The 17,595-nt window shown below is 39.3% G+C and overlaps 1 protein-coding gene across 1 annotated transcript in view; it reads right to left on the bottom strand.

The window, feature by feature from the left end:
• Positions 1-17,595, bottom strand: part of OXR1 (oxidation resistance 1) — a gene marked incomplete at its 5' end in the record, with an annotated part of 123,141 nt that overhangs the window by 104,553 nt on the left and 993 nt on the right. Inside the window, one exon of the mRNA XM_079533990.1 lies at positions 13,699-13,892. Coding sequence (XP_079390116.1) covers positions 13,699-13,892 — 194 coding nt within the window. The remainder of the gene's footprint in view (positions 1-13,698; positions 13,893-17,595) is intronic.

Raw genomic sequence — 17,595 nt, forward strand, 5'->3', positions numbered from 1 at the left:
ATGCAACCCGCCCCCCCACCCCCACGCCCTCCACCCCCTCCAGGATAGTCATGTTGCTGACTTGACATCTGGGGAAGAACACACACCTACATCACATCCCAGGGCAGGCGTTGGTATAAATAATAGCAGTTTGCACAGGCATTTCATGTTTCTGATTCTTCTGCCTTAAGCAACCAGCTAGAAAGGTAACTAAAGACTTAGGAGGTTTTAGTGGATAAGTATCAGCAGAAAGATCATCACAGACAATTTTAAGGGAATTGTTTTCAGGTGAAGACTGATGATCATTGAGCAGATGAATATAATCTGGAATATAACCCCAGATACAAGAATCACTGCAGATCTCACAATCTGTCCTTCAAATTGAAATACTACTTCCTTGCTATTAATTTGTATGTTTCACTTAAAGCCAACACACAAACACACAAAAACACCACAATGAACCCCTCTTATTTTCCAGTGCATGGGGGCAGTATATTAATTTACAGCTTGCTTAATATTGGCTCAATATAAAAATACAACTGACAGGAACACCCTCTGCAGAATGAGAAAAACACTGGGTGATTTTATTAACAAGACAGTGGATTATCAAATGAGATAGGGCTTTTTTGTATATTTCATCATTAGTTGGAACTAGATGGTTCCCCCTCCAACCCAAGGCAGTACATGATTCTATGACTTGCAGCATGTTTTTCTTACCAGTGCAGAAAAAAATGTTTTATGCACTGGAAAAGAAATTGGAAACTATCAACAAGAAAATGAATTTTCTGTCTCAATCTGATTGTATTTATAGCAGTAAAATAGAGAATGAGACTGGACATCTAAAAGACCACCAAATGAATCCAATGAATATTCATTCATTCCAATGAATACTGAGACGTTGAACTGAATCCAAGCCACCTTGATTAGTGGAACTTTTCTGAAAAAACTGTTTTCTGGCAGATCAGCTACAATCAAATGTAATAAGGACACACTATTCCTAAGAATGCAGTAGGAAGTGTATTTTTTCAGGACAACATGTCATGGGAAAATGTAATCATCTATTTCAAGAGACAGCAGGGGGGTATGAAGTGAGCCCTTCTCATATTTCCTATCTTAATTCTCATAGTCTTTACCTGGGAGGAGCTGCAATACCATCTTTAATCCTTAAAGAGAAATAAAGTATGTGTAAAAAGGTCAAACTTCTTGTTTCACACGGCTTGGTCTGTTTTATTGAAACCTTTCCTAATAAGAAATAAGCTTTGTTTTTTACAACTGTTACCATACCTTTTTCTACCTGATATGTTCAGAATGTATATATTTAGTCTTTAAAAAAAAAAAAATAGCACACAATGAATCAGTACAGGTATAGGTCAACATCAGCCAGACTGAGAAAGTTGTCCTACTTTATATAAAAACAATCAAATCAAACTCAGCCGTAGATTGTGCAGTGGCAATCCAACTGGGATTCATCTCCGTCTGCTAGAGCCAAGTTTGGGTCACATCACTAGATTGTTGTTTGCCAACCCAGAGCTGACACTGGTGGCAATCAGTTTTTTCTCAGATTCACCATGGTGCCAGTTTCTCTCTGAGATTGGCTGTAGATAACGGTTAACTTTAGCAGCAAGATATGAATGGCTAGACTTGAGACCCATCAGCCTCATGTTTTATTAGAACAAAACTCCCTTTTCTCAAATAAGAAAAAATCAATTTATAGAATGAACTTAAGACAATCCCTCAAACACTATTTAATTGTCTTAGCACAAAAAAAATAAGCGCTCCCCAGGAAAGCAGTCATGGCACCAAGTAAGCCTGAGTTCAAGAAGCATTTGGGCAATGCTTTCAGAAACATACTTTGAAACTTGTCTGATCTTTTGTGGAGCCAGAAGATGAACTCTATGGTCCATGTGGGTCCCTTCCAATTCAGGATATTCTATGATTCTATTCGTTTAGTACCCTTCAATGGTATGTTTTCAAAAATAGGATGTATTTTCTCTCAGGCCTATTCAGAGAAGAAACAATCATATCTTGGGAAACCACTGAACAACAGCCTCAGCACTGTCTTACATACAAATGAAAAGTGAATATAATTTAAACTGCAGGTAGATCGCAAAAGCATCTAATTACGTACCCAAGTGGTCACATATGTTGTTAAGCAAATATTCAGCTAAGGTGGCTGAGAAACTGCACAAACAAATCATCCTTGTCACATTTCCCTTGGCATAGAAAAGACACAGTCATTCTGTCTTCTACAAATTAACACAAAAATCTCTCAAGCGTAATAATTACTGAGATTCACCAGAAACATAGTGGGCTGCTGCTGCTGTTTAGTTTTCATGAACATATCTGGCCAATTAGTATCTAAATTTATAAAAGATTTCTTTCATTGTTGAATGCTTCATGTTTGTAAGGTCTTCGCATGCTCCTATGTGAATACTAATGCACTGAAATTGAGGAACACTCAGCAGTACAGTAACTCCATAATAAAATCCAACTGTTCTTCATAGTCCAAGATAAAAATCAAAGTTTGGCAACAACACTCGGTTCCCATGGAATACTGGGGGTGGGAAAAGCATAAAAACAAGCCAGTTTCTTAAAAACCAGAAGGAACTTCAGAACAATCTGCCCTGGAGATGAACCTAACTGAGCAGCTCTGTCTGCTGTAAACAGCATCTCATTCTGATTTATCCAGTAATCTGAAGAAAAAGCTTGAAGCAAGAAAAAGGGCAAAAATCAGTTGGGAAAAGAAAAAAAAGAAAAATCCCAGCTGATGAAGAAGCTTTTCAAACAGCTTTTCTGAAACTTTGTATGCACTGGGACACCTTCATGTTCAGATCCCAGAAAGATTCATCATACCTGTCCCAGTACAGTAAAATGGCTGGGATTAGATCACTGCCAAATTTGATGGGAAGCAACTTGCCTGTAGGGATGGAAGGCAGCCCTCCCTCATCGGCTCCAGCCACCCAACTGCAATATTTTAGATGCTGTTCAAGGAAACAGAGACAGGTTGTGCCTCCTGCAACATGGATCAGATAGAAGAGGAGGTTGGCAGGGGCTACTGATTCACAGTATCAGTTCAATTTGGCCACTCAGTCACTTTACTCCAATCCAATTTATATATTACTGCTGTTGTCCTAGAATAAGTAACATCAGATTTCAGTCTTAGCTTTCATACTCACACGGATGTTGTGAGGAAGGCAACTCACTGGCTCTTCCCTCTCAAGAGGGAAGTCATCTCCAAACTGTGATTTTCTGGAGCATTTGTGACTTCCTCCACCCCCAAATGTCTTTTTTTTTTTCCCCTCCAATCCTACAGTTCTTTTTATGGATATAAAAATATTTGAGGAAACAAATGACAAAGTTGCCAAGACATTTGACATTATCAATAAACCTGTCTAATCACTATCCAGAAATCATAGTGTTCATAATACTGACAAGAAAAACAGAAACGATCCCTAAAACAGAAATACTCTTGCACTAGCTGATCTTCTATGATATTTTAGGACAAGGAATTTGAAGCACTCCTATTTTATTTATTATTATTATTATTATTATTTACAATTGGGAATCTGAAAAACGAGTAATTTGATCCACTGTTTGACTCCCTCTATGAGAAAGATTTTTTTTCTATCAAATCTGAATCTCTTGTATTTCAGCTTCCATCTTCCAGCCACACATCACAAAGAGCAGACTACCAGACATCGTCTTGGTAGCCTTGTGGCAGGCAGTGGCAGGCTGCTGAAAGGTCCTCCTGAATCAGTCTGTTCTCAGCTCCCTTCTTCACAGGGCAGTTGCTCCAGGTCTCGACCATTTCAATAGCTACTGTCTTTTGAGTTTTTTCAGCCCATCAGATAGCCTAACCACCTAAGGCATAGTACCACACAGATGATGACTATGACAAAACAAGGTATTTGCCAAAGTAACAGTAGGTACCATCTACTGTGTCTCCCATCGTCTGCAAATCCCACTGTTTCATCCCAGAGGGCAATAAGGTTTGACAAGTATGATTTCCCAATAGTAAATGCACACTGGATAGTCCAAATCACCTTCACAGAATCACAGAATTATAGAATGGTGCAGGTTGGAAGGGATTACCTTCCACACCCCCTGCCGTAGGCAAGGTTTCTACACACTCGGTTGGCCAGACCCCACACAGACTGGCCATGAACATCTCTAGGAATGGGGCATTCATAGCTTCTCTGTGCAAACCATTCCAGTGCCCCACCACCCTCTAAGTAAAGAATTTCCTCCTTAACTCCAATCTAAATCTCCCCTCTATTAGTTTAAAAGAATTCCTCCTTGTCTTAGCACTACTTGCCCTTTGAAAAAGACAGTCTTGTCCTCGTTTATATGCTCCCTTCAAGTACTGGAAGGCTGCAATGTGACTCCCCCGGAGCCTTCTCTTCTCCAAACTGAACAACCATAGAATCATAGAATGGCCTGGATTGAAAAGCACCTCAAAGATCATCTGGTTTCAACCCCCCTGCTATGTGCAGGGTCACCAGCCACCAGACCAGGCTGCCCAGAGCCACATCCAGCCTGGCCTTGAATGCCTCCCGGGATGGGGCATCCACAACCTCTCTGGGCAACCTGCTCCAGTGTGTCATCACCCTCTGAGAGAAAAACTTCCTCTTAATATCTAACCTAAACCTTCCCCATCTTAGTTTAAAACCATTCCCCCTTGTCCTATCACTATCAGCCCATACAAACAAGCCCAGCTTCTTCAGCTTCATAGGAGTGGCGTTCCATCCTGTATCTTCTTGGTCCTCCTCTGGACACACTCCAGCAGCTCCACATCCTTCTTGTGCTTGGGGACCCCCAGGCCTGCATGCAGTACTCCAAGTAGGGCCTTACAAGGGCAGAGTCAAGAAGACAGTCACCTCCCTCATCCCACTGGTCACACTTATTTTGATACAGCCCACGATACAGTTGGCCTTCAGGGCTGCAAGCACACACTGCTGGCCCATGTCCAGTTTTTATCCATCAGAATCCCCAGGTTTCTGGGGTTTCTCTCTCAATGAGTTCCCATCTATACACATATTTGGAATTGATCCGACGCAAGTGCAAGGTGTTGGAGTGGAACCTACTGAACTCCATTAGGTTTAAAGTGGACCACTTTTTAAGCTTGTCCAATCTTCTCTTTTATCTGTTCAGAAGTAGCTTCAAACTGGGAAATGCTTTTAAGTTGAGAGAGGGAAGATTTAGGTTGGATGTCAGGGGGAAGTTTTTTACAGAGAGAGTGGTGAGGTGCTGGAACAGGCTGCCCAGACAGGCTGTGGATGTCCTGTCCCTGGAGATGTTCAAGGCCAGATTGGATGGGGCCCTGGGCAGTCCAGTCTACTGTTAACTGGGGAGGTTGGTGGCCCTGCATGTGGCAGAGGGATTGGAAATTCATGATCCTTGAGGTCCCTTCCAACCCAGGCCATTCTGTGAAACTGGACATGACCCATGACATTCCTAGGAATTAAAAGCAAGTCTGAACAGCCTATAGGTCTCTTGAAAATTCTTACTGCCATTTTCAAAAAGGGGTGCAATATCTAGCTTTCTCCCATCATCATGGACCTCCCATGAAATCCATGACCTATCAAAGATGATAGAGAGCAGCCTGCCAGTGACCTCAACCAGCTCCTTCAGCATCCTTTGCATGAATCCCATTAACTTCTATGGATCAAGATTTTCCTCAAGAGATCTCTGATTCAGACCTTTCCCACTAGCAATAATTACTGTCCTCCCTGAACTTTGTCTGTGGGCTCAAAAGCCTCAGTCTTATCTGCATCTACTATCCCTAAATTACCCAGTTATTTCAGCAGTCAGTCCACATTTTTCTTGTTCGTTCTTTTACTGCTAGAGGAATGACTCCACTATTTCACAATACACAAAAGAGTGGTCCTCAAGGCATATTTGTGGTATAAGAAATCAAGGTCTTTCTTCATTTTTCCTTTATACAAAAGACCTCAAATGAGAGAGAGACTGAAGGTGATTCACTCTGTATGAGGCCAGAGCTTACAAGTCTGATCAGTCTTTCAGTTTTCTTCTCCCCCAGAGGTTCAAATTTCAGTATACAAAGAGGATGTAGTACTGGTTGATCTTGCAAGTTGGGTAGATGAGTCTATAAAACAATAAAAGATAGCACTTTGCCCTGATGTTAAGCAGGGAAATCATGGAATCTTAAAATACATCTTGTTCAAAATGACTTAGCAGATGATATAATAGCAATCTATATGATTAAAAACAAAAACAGGATGCTAAGAAAGGGGACTTGCTAAGATGAAAGGACATTAATGAGCATCACTCTTCTGGTAGATCCTGTTTCCATAGCTCAGAACTCATTCATATTCAAAGATACACAGATTAAAGGACAAAAGAAGGATACAGTATTAAAAACTGCCTTTTAATGGCTCCAAATTTTAAATTAAAACAAAAAAAGAGAGAAAACACAAAGATGTGAACAAATGCTCGCTTGCTCATCCAGAGTAGCTATGTGATCTGAATCACTAATACATTTTTTCATGAAAGGTGAATGAGTAAGAGCTTTGCATAGTTACTGTTGCTATGAAAGTCACTTTCCTTATTAGCCACATGTTGCACAAGTATTTCCCTTTCCTTTTCACTCACAAACAAGTATTGAAGTGTTAGAAAAATGACCTCCTAAAACTTTCTGAGACTATATTTGAAAGAAAGCAGTCAGAATGCTGATCCTCAAAAAGCAGAAAGTGTTCAGTAAAGAATTTGCAAGCACACTGAACGGGACAGTGTCAGACTATGCAAATGTGTGTGAACTGTGTCTGGATCCTTTGAGAGAAAGCTGGAAGCTTCACCTCCCATCTGTCCTCTGTAAGGAAGAGGACACAGCCCAAATTTACAGCATCTACTGCACCAAATTCCACCACTTACCACATAAATCCTAACATATCTACCTATATGTAATGCTTTGCCACTATTAGCAACAAAGAAGAAAGGAAACTGTGTGAAGAAAGGAAATAGGAAGAAAAATCATATTTGGAGGCTGATTCATGAATCATATCTAATTCTGCAGAAGAGAATACAATGAACTTCTAAACCATAAGAAGAATCCTTCAAAGACATGTTTGGAAATGGAAGTATTCTTAGTAGCTAAACCTCCCTATGGTAAATACCTGAATTATTATTATCAGACCAAATAAAAGGAATAAGGTATTTCTAGAAACTCTTAAATAAGATCTCTAAGAGTTGAAATGAATTTTAGCAAAAAAGAACCATTCACAAAGTGTACCCTTTAAAGAAGACTTAGGTTTATTTTTCAGAAAAAGGCAAGAGGAAGCCTCCAAATTTAGTTTTTATGCAGTGACTGCAATACCACGGAGTACCGTGAGATAAACCTCAATAAGATTCTCATCTGGGTTGTAAGGAAATGTGTATTTTCAAGTGCAGCAATTTTCTCCTTCAGTCCTGAATTCAATAGCATATTCATTGTGATGTCTCATCAATGGTCTAAGGCTCTCCAACATGACTAGGCTTCATGAGTGATGATGGAGCTCCACCATAGAAAATAAATGACATATGAAATCACCACTCTAACTGGAGTTACTTCAGGCACATCATGTGTAACAAACAATCTTGTAACAGCAGATAGGTGACACAGTATAAACTTAGTAGTTAACACTATAAATATGGATAAATTCACCCAATCTGTTTGCTCTGACATATTTTAAGGCAAATAAAAATGTTATTGAAGCAGCTTGGAATGCATGTAAACACGAAGAAAGTGAAGGTACTTCACATGTAACCGATATGATATTTATTTATGCTTCCAAATCATCATAGGTGCCATGACCTAAATGGACTCAATCCAAAGTATGTATCAGAAGAGCGAGACTTACTAACTGTACTCATTTAATACAAGTAGTTGATCAGTTCTCATCTAGTTCCCCCCTTTCACAACAGGAAGAACTGACTATTACTTACTTATTAGTTGAAAAAGATTTTGGTTTAGGTTCCCCCATAAAATTTTCCCTATTATGGACTCTATCACACTATAAACTCCCAAATATATAGTTATTTTAGCATTAATAACAAACAATTCATAACTTACAGGCAATTAAATTCTTTTGAAGATCCATCTTCTTTTAAAAATAACACATTCTGAACTATCAAATTAGTAGCAGTGATCCCTACTAAAATTGAAGAGACTACCCACTGAAACACAAGAGTGAGAGCCCAAAAGAAATTCTTGCCCTTTCTTATTTAGCACTTTGGCATTAGCTAGTACTAATCTGTTTGGAAAACTCAGTGAATTAACATCTCTTTATTCAGATTTGGTTATCACAAAAGCTTAATTTCTCTTCCACACCAATCTTATGTCAACATAGTTCTGCTGCTCTCAAAAGATAGCATGTAGACATTCAAGAAATAAATATATGTATGTATGGCAGTGTAGAGCAGTAGTATTGTTAGAGCAAACTAGCAGAATATATTTTCGTCATTAATATTTCTGATCTCATTTGCAAAATGAGGCTGGTTTTTTCAAGTTCAACATGAAATTTTCAAAAATGAGCAACTGGAGCAAAAAAGAACCTTGGCAATAAGTATTTTGCAAGTATATGCATGCTGTATATTATATGCATAAATACATATGCATTCATTCTGATTGAACTATTGTCTGTACTTGTAGCAGCAATACCTTCTATTGGAAATAAAGACTATGCCAGCAAAAGATGCTTCTTGATATAGTTGGTAGTTGTTTACTACATGAAATAAGCTGTGCTAGCAGAAGTTTATTTATCAATATTTGCATTAAAGCTTTTATAAGATATTAGAATATTCTGGAAAAAAAAAAAAAAAAATGCTCCCCCCAAACCCAACTACTGTTTTGCTTTGCTGTTTCTTTTGACCTGTTCCTGGCACCAGGAAAATATTTTTTATGCAACTATTGTATTTTAAAATATTTACTCTCTACCAGCCTTGCCATTTTATTTTAATAGCCAAAAGAAATAAAAGCAGGCCTTTTTACATCTCCAAGACCAGTGTTACTAAATAGACAGACAACACTATGCACCACAACTTCCATGGCTAAATGGGAACCAGAGAATGCACCACAAGTTTATATCTTTACAGTATAGTAACATTAGATACATAAATAACTTTAATAAGCGGTTAAACAGACATCCTGAAGCAACACATCATGAAGAGACTTCCAGTAGAGTCCTGCAGCTGTGATGCTGCACCTATACAAACCAGCACAGAAGCTCTAGCTGTAGCCTGGATGGAGCACTAGGCTGGTACAGTCTTACTGCTTCCATATGAGCTGCCCACAAAACACTCCATTGTATAATATTCCAGCCCACTTCTTGGAGTCCTCAAGACCCAGATATCTTCTCTTCCTCTTTCGGGGGAGGTGCTCATCAATAAGCACTTCAGAAATAAGTGGCCTGAATTTTTAAGTGCCTGAGGCATCTAAAAAGTCTAATTTTAGGTTTTTATTTTTAAGTGTCTTGGGTGATGTTTCTAGAGTTCTGAGAAACTTTATCCAGCCCACCATGCAGACTTACACTTACACCCACACTTACTCTATTAATCTAGGAGTTCCCACTCAATTTTTTCACACCAGTTCAGCAGCGAAGCTGCAGGACCCCTTCTGCCTGCTGAGCCTGCCATATGGAAGAGTTATTTCTCCCCCTCACTGACTCCCCATTTTCTGTTTCACTTCATCTAAGCACACAACTTGTTCCCTGTTGCCTTTTCCTCTCAGTCCCTCCCTCTCTTACCTATTTTTTCCCCACTTTTTAGAAGTGCAGAATCAGTACTTTGTGATTAGCTCCTTACAGTAGGAACGGTGCTGATAAAATTTTAAAAATCTCTCTGAATTGCCAGGATATTCCTTCCTCAATACACATTCTACTTTGAGAGATGCAAAGGAAATATGTGTTTGCATAAAGAGACGTAAACACGCACAGAAAGAAATACAAAGAAAATAAAATCCAACTCTGACGGTACAGAGAATTTAGGAACACGACCTGACAGCTCATAGAGCTGAGAGCACACACGAGCTGCCACAAAGCATGCTTCTGCAAAGCATGAGTGTGCAAGGTAAATGTCCACATGTCTTTGGGTCTGTAAAGGAGTAAAAGGTTTACATAAAGACCTCAGAAGTGCTTTCTGCATATGCAGATCCAAAAAATTATTTTCTTAAATAATGCTGATTTTATTCATTCCATAACTTGGTAAAGTAAGACTGGTTACACATTTCTTTATATATAAATTTAGTATTAAATACAGTGGGCAGCCATTAATAAATCAGACTGGCCCTGTTATAATAGGCAATGTGATGCTGCTAATTTAAACTTTAAAACATAAAAACCTGTATATACATACATGTTTAAATAAGGATGCTAAACTTTAATTATCCAGATTATCCTATATCTGTAAAGCACTCTGGAGATCATCATAATTACTGAAAACAAACGTAACGAAAAATGAGAGTTTAACACAACATGCAACAAGCATTATTTTACTCAAGCTCCGTTAGTCACCATCATAAACAGTCGTTTGCCAATTGGGTTTGAGCTTAACATAGGAACACTAATTTTTGAATGAAAGAGGCAAATCCAGATGAGATCACTAGAATTTCAACACATTCTTAATCCATTCATCACAGTCATTACTAGTTCATGTTGTTTGATCTTGGACACAGATTGCTCTCATTAGAGAACAAAATGCAAACAAGGTCAAAGCAAGGTAAAGCCCTGTGTAATTGTATTAGGTCACCAATAGTTCTAATGTGTGTGTTTAAGATATTTAATAGCCAACTGTACTCAAAACATTAGAATTTCATATTTCCTGTTTCAGAGTCCCTGTCTACTCCATACTTGTCGTTACATTTATCATCAAAAAGTTGCAAACTATTTGTCTAGACCTTGTCTATTATAATTGATTTTTGAGAAAAGTCAAAGAAAACTACTTTTAAGTCAAATGGGGCATGCAGCTCATAACTTAAAGTACACTGAAGTTGATGGAAGCTTCAGGAAAGTAAGTTTCATTTCTATCACATTATAAAATCTGTAAAGTTATTATCAGAAAAAACTCATCCAGTACAGTAAACATATTCATCTGATATCGGTATTCTGCTGTCCAAGAGGAAACCTTTCATTTTCACAACTTTCAGGAACATGTGTAATTATGTATTTATGAAGGTACAAAGGAAACCATGTTTCTTCAATCAGCCTGCCAGGAAAATCCAAACATTATGCAGTATGAAATAACAATGGTTCTATCGACTCACTCTCTGTGATCCCAAATCTCATATGAAAGACAGTAACAAGATAAAACCAATACATCTCTCATAATGGGTCAGTCCAGCTAGAACACCTTGCCTGCTACTCAAATGATGCTCTTTAAGAAAAACATATAAGCTTAGCCTCTTTCTATGGTCTGTTCCTTTTCATAGAATCGCAGAATCGCAAGGACTGAAAAGGACCTCTAGAATCATCATTATCCAAGGCTGTCCCTATCCTTCATACTCTAAACCAGTCCTTCCTCATTTGTAAGAACAAGGTCCAGCAGCACACCTCTCCTTGCTGGCTATCTACAACCACCTGCATCACAAAGTTATCTTACATGCACTGCAGGAACCTCCTGAGCTGGCAGTGTGCCAGGCAGTGCTGTTCTTCCAGGAGATGGTAGTTGACATCCTCCACGAGAACCAGTGCACACAACATTGTGGCTACGTTCAGCTGTCTGTAGATACAGGAACTCACCAATTTCCTCCTCATGATCAGACAGCCTGCAGTAAACACCCGCAGTGGCATCACCCATATTGGCCTGCTTAATTCTCATCCATAAGCCCTCCACTCATTCACCGTTTATCCCTAGGCAGGGCGTGACACATCCCAGTAGTTACTCACATAAAGAGCAACTCCACCACCTTGCCTTGCTGGTCTGTCTTTCCTGAAAAGTACATTTTATATTTCCCAATGGTCTACAACTGCTGCTCACAAATGTTAGCACCTCTTTATGGACAAGTTGCCTGTTGAATCCTGCTTGTGGACATGCTCCATGTTCCAGCATTGTAACAGGGTATGCATAAAGGCCATGGAGTATTCATCCCTGGAGATTTTCAGGACAAAACAGGGCATGGGTTGTCCTGATCCAGTACTGTCTGAAGTTCTACTTCCAACAGGAAATCAGAGTATCTAATCCTCAGAGGTCTGTTCCGACAAGCATTTCCATAAGTCTGTCAAATGAAGTGTTGCACAACATTCAAATAAGTGCTTTCATTCATATGCTCTGATTTAATTGATGACAGAAGGACATTTAATTATGATCAACTTTCCAATAATGTTATTAATCCTGAGTTAGGTTAAAAACTCCTTCTGATAACACGGTTAATCCAGCGAATCAAGCGAAAATCTCCCTCATCCCATTCCCCGATTGAGGCATGAAACAGTCATGGTGCATTTTTTATATTCCTTTCAGATTATTTGGAGGAATGAGGAACAAACAATCATAGAGCCGTGCTTCTTCACACATCTCAAGTAAAAATTCAGTCAAGTGTACTGACTGAATTAAGCTTTCTCAGAAAACACATCCTATACTACAGGATAAAGGATTAAATTTTAGGGTGCTTTTCTCACATGTGATGGGATAAAGTCTCCTTTAAAGAAGGATTATACAAATAGAGATGTTTGAAGTATAATTTTGGAATCTCATGGTCACAATACTATGAAGCCATCAATGCCTTCATTTTGCCTCTTCTTAATTTATTTTGGGAGCAAATAATTGAAACTTCTGTGAGTTTTTGGAAGGCAGTTGTGCAGCACATTTTAAATGCAGTTTTCTTTCAAAACAATTTCAAGCACTCAGATTTAACACAAATGAGAAGATGTTTAAGACAGTACATTCTTCTTTACTTTTTAGACAATTTGAAGGTGTACAAACAGCCTCATTTTACACTGCAGTAATTCAACAGCCAAGAAGTCTAACTACTTTTTCTTAAATCTGCAGAGTTGTAGCTCTTTAAAGTGCACCATTTACATCCACTCTTCTTGTCTGTACAACTCTCATTAGCGCATACAACTCTCATCTGCCTCTCAGAAGCGTTAACGAACCAGGCACAAGCAGTGCAAGGCCACTCTCCATGCAGTTTAAATCAAGTGAGAAGCTAAATATTACCAAAGGAATCAGTCAGGCCCAGACCTGAAAGGATTTATGTGAAAGCACATGCAGGGATACCTAAGGTGATGTTAAACCTAAGGAGACATTTCAGATACTGAAATCTCAGAAGAATATCCAGAAACCAAAATTATTCGGAAAAAGATATCCATAACCTGTCTGATTAATCCTGGCCTAAAAACAGTTCAAGCTCACCACGTCTTTCTCAAACTGGAAATTCTTTCCAACCAGGAGCTTTCTAAATCATTTCTGCCTAAATTCTAACACAATCCGTTGTCAAAAGCAGTAACAGCCTTCCTATATCCTTCCTCCCCAAATTGCTTCTATGCTTTCTTCAATAATTGTTCTTCAGGAAAAGAACACTGAAGAATATAATAGCACAAGATAAATAAAGCAGGTTAATTCTTAAGGATAATTTGACACCAGCATGAAGACATGACATCTTATTGCTCATGGCAGGCATCTGTAAACTTAACAGACAAGTGCAACTAACTGAAAGAGATAAAACACAAGTCAACAGGAAAATCTTGCAATTTTAATGAGTATATTTGAATTTTTCTGTGAATGAAAACTCACCAATGGTGTAATATCTCTTCAATTCACTCCTCCGTGGATTGCGCTTTTGGGTATTGGCGGTGTTTTTCTGTTCCTCCTCAGAAGTCGTTTTACTGGCAAGCAAAGGTTTACTGGGTTGAGGAGCAGGAGCTTCAGCTGCCACTGGGTTGCATCCTGGCCCACTAATATCCACCGACTGGGACTTTTTCTTTAATCTAAAGATAATTCATGGCAGTAATGTATTATTAATCTTTGCTCTATAGCTAGGTTGAGTAATTCTTTTTTATATTTTAGGTAGAATAATACCAATGCATTCATTACACAGAATCCATGCATGCCCCAGCAGAACAGAGAAAATGAGCAGTGGTAAATTAGGCCTTGTAGTAATTCCCCCTTTTAGCTCCTGCTAAATCAGCTGCAGCACTTGAATCTCATCCTACTGTGGCTCATGTGTAGCTACAAATGACAAACTGTCCTCAAATCAGCCCACCAAGCTGCCTGAAGGATCAGTTCATAATCCATTTCAGAGAAGAGGAGCTGCTACAATTAACCTATCATTAAATTTACCTTGTTTTAGTTTCACAAGCAAGGGGAATATAAAGAAATTAAATTATTTGCACAAAGTTGCTGAACACCTCAAGAAAAAGGAACTGACTAAAATGAAGGCTGTATAGTTATTTCACCAGTCAATTTCATTGTTTCATTGGTCAATTTCATTGGTCAATTTGGCATTCCATCACGGTGCTGAGATAATTAAAAAGTATCTGAAATTCATAACCACTTGAAAATTGTGAAAGTTTAAAGGATGACTTTGCAGAAGAAAATCACTAGATTTTGAGAAATAATGCTCTGCCTCTGACCCACACTTCCACTGTGATTTCCATATATTATAATCTTACTTTTGTGTTGTGCAAAAATGTCGTGTACAGAGAATCTATGAAGTTTTTATTATCTCCATAATTTCAAACCAAGACAAGTGAGACCTAAAGCTCAGTATGTGTATGCACATCCTGCTGTCTGAAGGGCAGACAAATTAATAAAGCTGCATACTACAGGATAGAGCTACTTAACAAAGTAACTGATGCACTGTTGGGAATACCAGATTGGTACAAACATACTGTGCCTGTTCTTCTGAAATCACAAAGAAAGGGATAACACCTGTCATCTGAGCAGTAAAAATGCCACATGGCCTTTTTCAGGTGACAAGATTAATAAAGGACTGAGTAGAAATGCTTATAGAAAATTAACGTGCAAAAAGAAAGTTATCTACTTTGAAGACAGGTTCAAGAAAGGACATGACTTTATAGCAATCTCTTAACAAAAACAAGTCAAACTAAAACCCATCTTCTTTCAGCTCACCTGCACTATATATTGACACAGCTGTAATGGCTGTCAAATAACTCAGAAAAACACTGCAGCCTTTGAAATGCATCTTCACTGGACTGCAATGTCTTGCAATGAGAGCCTCAGTACTGGCTATGTTTTGAAGCCAGGAAAACTAATTCTTTGTAAGCCTGGCCCTTTTCCAGCACCCTGCTTTATTACTAGCCTCACGTTGTGCTTGTTTTTCTTTCTTACATTAAAAGCTGCACTGGCTGTAACAAGGTTTAGTTTTTTTTTTTTTTTCTTCTACTGCACATATTCCATAAGCAGCCTCCAACTGAGTTTTCAACAGCGGGCAGCTGAAGTCTCTCAGTATCGTTGGTGTGGTTCAAAATGACCCTGCTGCAGCCAGACAGCAGAGGGAACAGCAAAAAGGGTTTCAAAGTCAACACTGCATGAACAGGACTTGGAAATGCACATTTGATGGTGAGGGCAAAGATCTAACTTGAATGAGAGCTGAACTAGAAGGGCCAAAACTTTATTTTTCTGTAGTAATCCTTAAGCTATATGAATTCTAGGGGATTAAAAAAAAAAAAAGAAGTGCAAAAAATGAAAGAAAATCCACGGCCTTTCAGAGGGATGAAATCCTGAGGTGGTCACTACCACTGTCAGCTGGCTCTTGGTGGCTTCTATGAGATACGGCAGTGGTATTTAACATGAATGTTAAAACAGACAGGCACTTTCAAAGGAAAGGCTAACACCAAATGGGTATGAAGGCCAAATTACTGACAATTAATGAAGACAGCTCATCCTGGCTGAAGTTCAAGCAGGGCTATAGGAGGAATTCCTCAGCTGCTACTGACTGGGTCTGGAGATGCAGTCTTTGTTTGGAATACAGCTGAGCAGCACCTCATTTTTAGATAGCCCTGTCAAAAACACATATTTCACACATCTATTTGTGTAATTCAACTGCACTATTGCTAATAGCCCATTAAAAACCCATTTGCTCCATTTATGTCTGCTGCCTCTTCTCCAGAACAGCTGCCACAGACTGCAGTAATGCAGCCATTATGCAGCCATTAATGCAGCCCTGCTGGGCAGCCACCCCAGTGCTCCACCTACCAGGCAGCAGCACAAATCCACATCTGCCCCTCAGCACCCTGCAGCTCCTGCAGTGATCTGCCCACTAGGCAGTCCAGAAGGAATGTGCACCTCTGGGCTGTGTGATACATGTCTGCACATACATAGTGACAAGTTTTACAACTTCAACTGTTTCCCTTTTAGCTCCTCTCCATACAACTGCAAAGTTCTCTAGCACATCCTACAGAGAGCCTAACAGATGGCTTCAGCTCTACCTGCTTCTGGCCAGCAGCACCTCCAGTAGTGGGTCACTGGGAGGGGGTTTATTACAATTCCCTCAAAAAGCAAACAGTCTGTCGGGTGGTCACACACTCACTGCTACGAACTCTGGGTGGTCAGTGCATATGGAAAGTCATGAAATCTGAGTGAGCCAGTTTACTGGGAAGTCTGTTAAGGGCTTGAATAGCATTAGGATTTTGAATCCCATTAGGATTTTTATTTTTATTTTTTTATTTATTTTGTTAAGCACCATGGAAAACTAAGGCATTATTATCTAAATAGAACTTGAAAGCAGCTAAAGCAAACATGGCTGGCAGTCTTTTCCAGATGGAAAAAGAAAAAATTAAAAAGCATTTAAACCATGTATGGTGGGAACAAACCAGAATACAAAGCATCCCAGGGGCTGGGAAAATGTACAATTTGATCTCTGTGAATTTCTAAGTAAAAACCCCATACTGTGACAGAGATTTGGAGGAAAGCCGAACTCATCTACTGAATATAAAACAGTCCCTGAGCCACTTGTGAGAATTCCTGAGATTTTACCATACAGTTAACAGGAGAAACAAAATCATTCATTTGAAGAGTAATGCTTATTCTTCTTGTGGTATTACTGAACACCCAGATCATCGTTAGGAATTTGATTTCCTTCTAGAAAGAAATGTGATTTAATCCAATATCAAAGCCAGGATGTAACTGATTCTGGAAAATAAACTTCTTCCTCTGTTTTCAATAAAGCACTGCAAAGTCTTGTTCACTCATATAGGGGAGACCAGTTACTTCATTTCCCTGTCATTCTCTCAACTCTCCACAGAAACCTGCCCTGCACATGGCCAGCACTTTGGGAAAGCCATTGCAATTGCAATGCATCAGGTAAGGACTTGTGGCTGTTCCAGCTCCTCCAGCCTGGCTTCACGTTCTGCGTGAGGCTCCTTCTGCACACTTGCAGCAGAAGGCAATGCCATGTAGGTCTACTGGTGCTCAAATAGCACCTGCAGCTCTGGCCATGCACTCACAAAGAGAAGATAGCAGAATTAGAATGACACAGATCAAAACAGAAACCCAACAGTGGTGGCGACAAACAGGCAAAATGCAAGGAGCAGGATGGGATCTCCACAGCCATCAGCAATGGGGTACAACAGCAGGAAACAATTTGTCACCATTTTCACAGCAGGAAACAGAGGAAAGCAAGCAGCAGGTTTGAAATCAAAAGTACAACAAAAGGTTGTAATTCCTTGA

Source organism: Tetrao urogallus (assembly GCF_951394365.1).
Source record: "Tetrao urogallus genome assembly, chromosome: 3".
Taxonomy (NCBI): domain Eukaryota; kingdom Metazoa; phylum Chordata; class Aves; order Galliformes; family Phasianidae; genus Tetrao; species Tetrao urogallus.